Source organism: Pinus tabuliformis, chromosome 5_2 (assembly GCF_031772625.1).
Source record: "Pinus tabuliformis cultivar Carrire ecotype Pingquan chromosome 5_2, CPIR1, whole genome shotgun sequence".
NCBI lineage: Eukaryota > Viridiplantae > Streptophyta > Pinopsida > Pinales > Pinaceae > Pinus > Pinus tabuliformis.
In genome coordinates, this window is record NC_142306.1 from 954,422,436 (window position 1) to 954,432,357 (window position 9,922).

Here is a 9,922-nt window from a genome sequence, read left to right on the forward strand (position 1 = left end):
TCTACATTGTTTCCTATGCAGATGAATAATGATGTAAATCTAAATAATGTTATAATGCTATGGGGTCAACTTAATGTGTTAATGGAGAAATGTAGTTATCAAAGCAAAGAACAGTATAACCCTATGAAAAATTAACATGGTTTCATAGTTAAGCTGAAGAAAATCCATGGAGATCACCCCAATGATGACAACATTGATGGAAGTAAGAAGAGTATGGTGGAGACCTAAAAGAATTCTAAGGTTTAAACAAAACCCTGAGAAACTTCATTATTAAGGCTTGATGGATTATATGAGGTTAGGGTTGGAGAGAAAACTTTGGTTTATGGAAAATACATGAGATATAGTATGGTCAATGTGAAGAGGCTCAAGAACTTGTGAAATATTTGATGAATCCCTAGATTAGATAATCCCTAGTGGGCCTGGTTGGATAATTGAAGGCAACATTGGTATGTAGACAATGGACATTGATGGCCCTTGAAGGTTGGTTCAAGAGGAAGAGGATCACCTCTCATTGAAGATAAGTATTTCTTGAATTATGATTCTTTTTGACTGAATCTGTTGTGCATTTGGTAGGGTGTTGAAAGCATTGAATTGAATCGAATCGAAGCATTTTTAATGATGTCTCGAAACCTAGCGGTCTAGAATACCACCCAATTGTTGAATACCAGCAACATCTGGCACTTTCTTGCCTCTGTCATCCATGATGTTTTACATCTACTACAGCGCATTTGTCAGTTTCCACGCTTTTTCTATTGCTGTTACCTAACTCAGTTTCCCGCATCAGCTCTCCCATCGATTCCTCTTGGCTTCCGTGTCTTCGCTTCCGTGACCTGGTGTACCTATCATACATACCTCATGTATGTCATGGGCATGGGAAGTCTGTGGGGAGACCAGGCTCAACCTCCACTATCCTAGATTTTACCAACCCATCAAAGTATTTAATTGTAAAATGATATTATTAAAAATTATTAAATTATTATATTTAATGATTTTTGAAAAAGTTTTTATCTCTTGCAATTGATTTTTGCTTTTTCTTTTAATAAAAATAGAATTAAAACTTCACAAAAATTAAATTTCCACTTAAATAGAATTAATATATACATTTATATAAAAAATTATAAATTAATAAATAACAAATATTGTAATTAAGAAAACCATGTTGATTAGAATTTAAATACTTTATTTCAAACCCTTCTTTATGTAATTTATGTTATTTGAATTTGAAACTTAACGGGCATAAATTATTTTGATACTTCCTCATTAAATTTATGTAATTTGAATTCTAACTTAAACCGACATAAATAACCGGGATAAACTCGCAGGAAAGTTTGAATATTTTGATAAAAAAGAATTGCCTAATAACTAGGGAGAAGGATCATTTTAATAATAATTATTTACCAAAGTATCTCGGGAGAAGAATCATTTTAATAATAATTGTTTAACCAAGTCTCTGGGGAGAATAATCATTTTAATAGTCATCATTTAACAAAGTATATCACACGAACTGACAACTTATATTAATATTTTGATAAAGGAGAGTTTAATAACTCCGAAGAAGAATCATTTTAATAATAATGATTTGACCAAGTATATCATTTTAATAATAATTATTTGACAAAGTATATCGCACTGAGTGACAACTTGCAATAATTTAAGGTCTATTCTATTTTAGAGATGCGCTGCATTCACATAAATTATGTAAGGCCACAAATGGATATCAGACGCCCACGTTACCTGACCATTAACAAAATTTGTTGTATATAATGGCAACAAATCTGGTCAACATAAATCTCAATTGCGAGTATTGAGAAAGAGAGATCAGCGGGTAGCCACTTTGCCGTTTGAGAGACCAGCCAGACGAGGAGGAGACTCTTGAGGTTATTGCAGCTACTCTCTCTTCCATGGCATCCACCTCATATGGATCCTCCAGCACCAACAACAGCTTTGTCTTTGATATCTTTATCAACCACAGGGGTCCCGACTCCAAGAAAACCCTCGCCAAACATCTCTATGACCGCCTTAACAAACACGGACTGCGAGTATTTCTCGACGAAGATGAATTGCAAGCAGGAGAGTATATAACTCCTCAAATCCAGAGTGCCATTCGAACAGCTTCGGTGCATATCGCTATTTTCTCTCCCGGATATGCAGACTCACCTTGGTGTCTTAATGAGCTCTTGCTCATGTTCGAATCGGGGTCAACAATTATTCCAGTCTTCTATAATGTCGAGCCTGCAGATCTTCGATGGGTAACGCAGAGCGAAAAAGGAGTCTATGCTCGATCCCTGCAAACACTCGAACAGAAGACAACGTTCGATTCTAAACCACGATACGACCCCGATACCATCATCCAGAAATGGAGGAAGGCTCTCACTGATGCTGCAGAAATAAAAGGTTTCGATAAGAAGACGTATAATGAGTCAGTACTCCTACACTTCCTCTTACTCTCTCCCTTTTAACTTGTTGGATTGATAGACTGTTTGATATTGTAGGCATTTCTGACTAGTAATTTCATTTCAGCGATGAGCAGCAGCTCCTTGAACAGGTCGTGGAAGAAGTGCTGAAAAAAGTTAAAAGACCATTACATGTGTCTAGATATCCAACTGGGTTGGATGAGAAAGTTGCAGAATTTGAACGGGCGATGTTACTCGACCAACAAAGCAGCAGAGAGACTAGAGTTATAGGAATTGTCGGACTTGGTGGTGCTGGCAAAACCACCCTAGCAAAGGAGATCTTTAACCGTCGAAGATCAAATTACAAGAAAACTTACTTTCAATTTGATGTCAGAGAAAATGTAGCGAGAAACTCTCTAAAATCCATGCAGAGTATGATTCTTAGTGGCTTGGCTCAAGTCAATGTCGGAATAGACAGCACTGATGATGGTATAGAGAAACTCCAAAGGTATCTTAAATCTTCTCATGCTTTCCTAATTTTAGATGATGTGGACCATCTTCGGCAGGTGGAAGCATTGCTTTTACCGGTGAAAGATGCGCTTCAGCAAGGTAGCTTAATTCTAGTCACATCTCGAAATAAGGATGTACTTATAAGCTCAGGGATTGCAGAGTCTTCCATTTTCAAACTAAAAGGACTCGACCAACATCATTCCCAAGAGCTATTCTGCTGCCATGCGTTCGACCAAGGAGATCCTCCTTTAGAATTTAAACAAGTGGTCGAAGAGTTTGTGGATGCTTGCGCCGGATTGCCATTATCCCTTAAAGTGCTTGGATCTCTTCTTCGTGGAAAAGATTTGAAGTATGGGAAAGAGCTATTGCACAATATCTCCAAAATTCTTCCCGAAGATATAATGGCTACACTCAAAATTAGCTATGAGAGTCTCGGTAAAATAGAGAAGCAGATTTTCTTAGACATTGTCTGCTTCTTTATAGGAGAGGACAAAGATACAGCTATAAGAATCTGGGATGGAACGGAGTGGGGAGGATCGCTTCGTTTTCAGAACCTGGAGAGTAGGTGTCTCGTGGAAGTAGACGATGAAAATTGTATAAGAATGCACGACCACCTGAGGGACCTGGGCAGACATATTGCGGAGACTGAACCTCCAGAATGGACATTTCGCCTTTCGTGCCCAACCCACTACCTTCGGCTTCTGTCCGACAAATCACTGGTATGTATTTTGAAGCTTTAGACCCATATCCAAAATAGTATTTTTGTCAAAGTTGTGTGTGTTATGTTTTGAATACTTAACCTTTGCAAGGATGTCCATCTTTCAAAAAACAATTCTTAATCGTGATTCTAATCAACATCTTTGAGAAAACAATATATAAGGTGCGCGGAATTAGCACTTATCACTCACAAGGCTGCGAAAGGGCTCAACCATTGTTCACAAACCTCAAGGAGTTCGCAGGCAGTAGTTTCACGAATTATGTGAGGGGGTTGCAGCTGATTAGGACTGAAGGTGGTTTTGGGGAAAAGAGATTCATGAAAAGCATATTCCGGGGTGCCAGGTCACTCATATGGCTCCAGTGGAATGACTTTCCGTACTCCAGCCTACCTTCTTGGATTTCACTCAAGAATTTAAGAGTTCTAACAATAAAGAATGACGGAGTTCAAAAGCTGTGGCTGCATGAATCGCAGGTAGTCATTTGAAAGTTCTTGACATAAGATGTTTTTATCTGGGAAATTGCTTTGATCTTTAGTATTGTTAGCATACTAGGGGTCAAACCAATTTTGATAATATAAAGATTGCAGGCGCCGGAGCAGTTGAGGGAATTGTATGTTGAAGCTAGAGATGTGGAGGTTCCGAAGTCTATTGGGAAGTTGACCCATCTCGAAAAAATTGTGGTCTCTGTTTCTGATCATTTAACATTACCAGACGAACTCTGGCATCTACAGTCGTTGAAACACTTAGAATTACTGGGCCCTCCAGGTACAATTTCCTTTTTTATATTTGTATTACTATCTAAAATTGGACTGACTACCAAATTATTTTGCGAACTCAAGGACTTAACGAATTCCATTATCTTACCTTGTAGGACTCTCACCTCACACATGCATAGGACTCTTACCTCGCAGATGCAGTGCGTGCTCCAGTTTGAACATACTCCCAGATTCGTTGGGGAACTTGACGAATCTCCAAACTATTATCCTGCACTCCTGGCGTAATCTGCGGGAGCTTCCAGATTCGTTTGGGAACTTGACGAATCTCGGAACTATTCACCTGTCCCGGTGCTCTAGTCTGCAGGGGCTTCCGGATTCGTTTGGGAACTTGACGAATCTCGGAACTATTCACCTGTCCGGGTGCTCAAGTCTGCAGGTGCTTCCGGATTCGTTTGGGAACTTGACGAATCTCGGAACTATTAACCTGTCCTGGTGCTCTAGTCTGCAGGTGCTTCCGGATTCGTTTGGGAAATTGACGAATCTCGGAACTATTCACCTGTCCGGGTGCTCTAGTCTGCAGGTGCTTCCGGATTCGTTTGGGAACTTGACGAATCTGGAAACTATTCACCTGTCCAGGTGCTCTAGTCTGCAGGTGCTTCCTGAGTTTGGGAACTTGGAGAATCTCGGAACTATTGACCTGTCCTGGTGCTCTAGTCTGGAGGTGCTTCCGGATTCGCTTGGGAACTTGACGAATCTCAGAACTATTCACATGTCCGGGTGCTCTAGACTGGAGGTGCTTCCGGATTCGCTTGGGAACTTGACGAATCTCGGAACTATTGACCTGTCCTGGTGCTATAGACTGGAGGTGCTTCCGGATTCGCTTGGGAACTTGACGAATCTCAGAACTATTCACATGTCCGGGTGCTCTAGACTGGAGGTGCTTCCGGATTCGCTTGGGAACTTGACGAATCTCGGAACTATTCACATGTCCGGGTGCTTTAGTCTGCAGGTGCTTCCGGATTCGCTTGGGAACTTGACGAATCTCGGAACTATTGACATGTCCGGGTGCTCTAGTCTGCAGGTGCTTCCGGATTCGCTTGGGAACTTGACGAATCTCGGAACTATTGACATGTCTGCTTGCTCTAGTCTGCAGGTGCTTCCGGATTCGCTTGGGAACTTGACGAATCTCGGAACTATTGAAATGTCCGCGTGCTCTAGTCTGCAGGTGCTTCCGGATTGGTTTGGGAACTTGACGAATCTCGGAACTATTCACCTGTCCGGGTGCTCTAGTCTGCAGGTGCTTCCGGATTCGCTTGGGAACTTGACGAATCTCGGAACTATTTACCTGTCCAAGTGCTCTAGTCTGCAGGTGCTTCCGGATTCGCTTGGGAACTTGACGAATCTCGGAACTATTTACTTGTCCAAGTGCTCTAGTCTGCAGGTGCTTCCGGATTGGTTTGGGAACTTGACGAATCTCGGAACTATTCACCTGTCCGGGTGCTCTAGTCTGCAGGTGCTTCCGGATTGGCTTGGGAACTTGACGAATCTCGGAACTATTTACCTGTCCAAGTGCTCTAGTCTGCAGGTGCTTCCGGATTCGCTTGGGAACTTGACGAATCTCGGAACTATTTACTTGTCCAAGTGCTCTAGTCTGCAGGTGCTTCCGGATTCGCTTGGGAACCTGACGAATCTCGTAAGTATTAACATGTCCGGGTGCTCTAGTCTGCAGGTGCTTCCGGATTCGCTTGGGAACTTGACGAATCTCAGAACTATTGACCTGTCCGGGTGCTCTAGTCTGCAGGTGCTTCCGGATTCGCTTGGGAATCTCAGAACTATTGACCTGTACGGGTGCTCTAGTCTGCAGGTGCTTCCGGATTGGCTTGGGAACTTGACGGATCTCGCAACTATTGACCTGTCCGGGTGCTCTAGTCTGCAGGTGCTTCCGGATTCGCTTGGGAACCTGACGAATCTCGTAAGTATTAACATGTCCGGGTGCTCTAGTCTGCAGGTGCTTCCGGATTCGCTTGGGAACTTGACGAATCTCACAACTATTGACCTGTCCGGGTGCTCTAGTCTACAGGTGCTTCCGGATTCGTTTGGGAACCTGACGAATCTCGTAAGTATTGACATGTCCGGGTGCTCTAGTCTGCAGGTGCTTCCAGATTCGTTTGGAAACTTGATACAACTTTATGGTCTAAGGTTTGACAGTTTGACCGTCTCCTACGAAGTCTATGAAAAGATGCACACATTTAAATGCTCGGGTGTCATTGATTTTAACATGGTGAAAAGGGTGAGAAGGTCGAGAAGGCTGAAGAGGGTGAGAAGGGTGAGATAGATATAAATGGAATTGTTAGCATGTGATGGTAAGGCAGTTATGCTATGAGAATTTGAAATTGACATTGACCGTGTTTGCAATCAATATACCGTTGAATTGGGAGTGAGTGCTTTGTTTAAGTCACAATTATTATAATTATCACAAGTAAATTGGATTAAAGTGGAATCCTTTGATAAGCACTTTCATACCATTTTATGGAAGAGTCTGGGATTCGATTATTATGTTAATGGGATAAATCATATTTTATATATTTTAATATATTTATATGAATTGGGAGTGAGTGCTTTCTTTAAGTTATAATTATCACAAGTAAATTGGATTAAAGTGGAATCTTTTTATAAGCACTTTCATGCCATTTTATGGAAGAGTCTGGGATTCCATATGATAAATCATATTTTATATATTTTAATATATTTATATGTTATTTTTTAATATATATTAAATAAATATTTATGGTTTGAATCAATTTTCATTTAATTATTAATGAGTTTATATTATTGTATAGATTACATTGTCCATATTAAATGTTTTTTTTTGTTATAAATCTATTTTTAAGCATATATGAATATTACTTAAAATATTTTATTGATGACTCACATTGAAACTTTTTTATTATTATGAATATTTTTAAATGTCACATTAATATTAAGAATTAAATGAATTACACTTCTTCCTCTTATTATTGTAGCTTTCCTTTGACACAACAATACAATTTTGATGAGTATCGAGAAGGAATGAGATAGAATGATTTTGTTCTTGCCAACAGTGATTCTATCTCTGTTTGGTCGACTAAATCCCAACAGAAAGAAGAGAATATTGCATGTTCCGAGGTTCGTCTGGGCGTAAGGAACCCCAACTCCCTCAATCGATGTTGTAACAATAGCATAGACCGAGGAACCCCAACTCCCTCAATCGATGTTGTAACAATAGCATAGACCGTGGAAATTTTCGATTGGAATTAGTTTCTGCATACAGGTGGCGTTAGAACCGAAAAAGAGGATGAGTGCTGCTTGCAAAGGATATGAATCACTATCAATAAAACTCATCCAGAATATTATACTTTTACTTCTTCCTTTTTCATTCCGACATGACATTATGCTCGTGTAGATGAACCCAGAAATTCAAATTGCACAGGGATCATTGGTGCTACACACATGTATGTTGCTTTTCCAATAGTATTCGGCACAGATGGAGCTATGCCAAAGACTTATTATATAATATCTTATTATTGTTATTAGGAAGTTTTGATATTTTTATTTTTATTTTTAATTTTCAATTACTTATTTTTTTGTACATTTAATATTTATTAGATACAACATTAAAATATTTTCTTTTAACATTAAATTAATTAACATAGATTTTCAGTGTGTTGAAATATTTTTGAAAAATATAAGGTTTAAACATCTTATTCACACTTTGATTTTTTATTTCCAATTACTTTATCTCTTTTTAAAGTTGATATAATATTATATTATTTCATGTGCTCATCAATTATTATTATTTTTTTTTTACATTATTAACATTTTTTATGAGAAATTGTAAGCTCTAAATTGGGCATCCTAAGTAACATTATAAAATAATAGTGGAAATAATAAAATAAGATTAGATTACATCGTCAAATCTTATAGGAAAAAAGAAAAAACTACTTTTTTCAACTTATCTTCCAACGATTTTACTCAAATTTCGAGTGGGAGCATTCATTGTATGCAAAATTTAACTCCTCATCCAAAGAATACCCATGTTACATACTTTCGATAGACCATGCTACATGAAAAATGAGAAATATGAGAAAAAAACATGATTGCAATCACATTTTGCATGTATTTCTCATTTTTCATGTAGTAGGTTTCATCGAAAGTATGCAACATGTGTACTCTTTGCATAAGGAATTAAATAATGCATCCAATGAATGTCTTTGCTTGAAATTTGAGTAAAACTCCAGGGAGATAAGTTGAAAATACGAGTTGAAAAAATAGTTTTTTTATTTTTTATTTTTTAATATTTTTAATTTTTTACTCCAAAAATGGTAAATCATCCCCATGGTACATCATCATCTTGAATTCTATTCGTTTTTATAAGTTTGATTTTGTTTGTACATTTTGAATTTTATTGGTTCTTATAAATTTGATTTTAGTTGTACATTTTTTATTTGAGGTCCATTTTAGCCCTCAAAATTTCACTATTGTAAATATAAAATTGAAAATAATATTTTAGAAAAATAACTAAATAATTTATAATTTTTAATTTTTATGTAAATGTATTTTTATGTGATAAATGTATTATTTGATGAGAGTTTTGATGTTATATTAAAATTTCCTTTTGGATGTTTATTCAGGGAATATATTTTTATGCTAATAATATACATGAGTAATAGTTGGATGAAATCTAATAACAATTATAAGATCAATATAAATAACAAATATGATATGTTGTTCATCTTTGAAATGGAAGGAATCTTATTCTTTTTTATATAATACTGAAAAATAATTTTATCATATTCAATAAAAACCCTGATTGGTTTGTAGGTGACCCAACATATTTTTGGAGGTCTTTGAATTCAAAAGTATTAATAGTTTGTAAATTTTCGTGGATATTCTATCAGACAATTTGTCACAATAAATATGAAAAAATCATGCTTAAAATCCGAAATTCTAAAAGTTTATTTCTCCTTAGATTTTCTAGACCTATTAAGTATTGTTAATTGCATATGTATGAAAACTATAACTATACAAAAATTAGAGAACAACAAAATAAAAACACACAAATCACAAACACATACCTGGGAAAATCTTACTAGTCCCTAATATGCACGTTGTAAAATGTTTGGCAATATTTTTGTAAAAACATCATCATGGATCAGCAATATACTTGGATATGAGTTTTTTTTCTAGTTCCTTTTGCAAGTATTGAATGGTCCCCAATTTGGTGAGTTCCTCTCAAACCCTCTTGATGTGTCCTTGCGTGTATACATAATGTGCATCTACCATCAAACCCCCTTCTGACCTCATACATTAGGGGGCATCTATTATAGAATCTTTTGCCTCACCTATCACTAGATACACTTGTTGGGCAAGGCAACATCTACTTTTCCCTATGCAGCCATGACCTTATCTTAAAAAGATTTTTCCAAATTCTATACACAAGCCACCCAAATGTAAAATGTGTATATACGCGGGTACTCCCAAAGAAACACACACACACACACACACACATATAATGTGATTTTTCATGTGGGATTTGCGGGTTAGACAA

At 37.3% G+C, this 9,922-nt stretch overlaps 1 protein-coding gene across 1 annotated transcript; it reads left to right on the forward strand.

Moving 5' to 3' along the window:
- The first annotated feature begins 1,684 nt into the window (after positions 1–1,684).
- LOC149162435 (uncharacterized) lies at positions 1,685–6,765 on the forward strand. Its single transcript, XM_089437270.1, has 5 exons — positions 1,685–2,419; positions 2,521–3,622; positions 3,784–4,092; positions 4,207–4,384; positions 4,491–6,765. The coding sequence occupies exons 1-5, from the start codon at positions 1,902–1,904 to the stop codon at positions 6,668–6,670; spliced, it is 4,287 nt and encodes a 1,428-aa protein (XP_089293396.1). The 5' UTR covers positions 1,685–1,901; the 3' UTR covers positions 6,671–6,765.
- Positions 6,766–9,922: the final 3,157 nt, after the last annotated feature.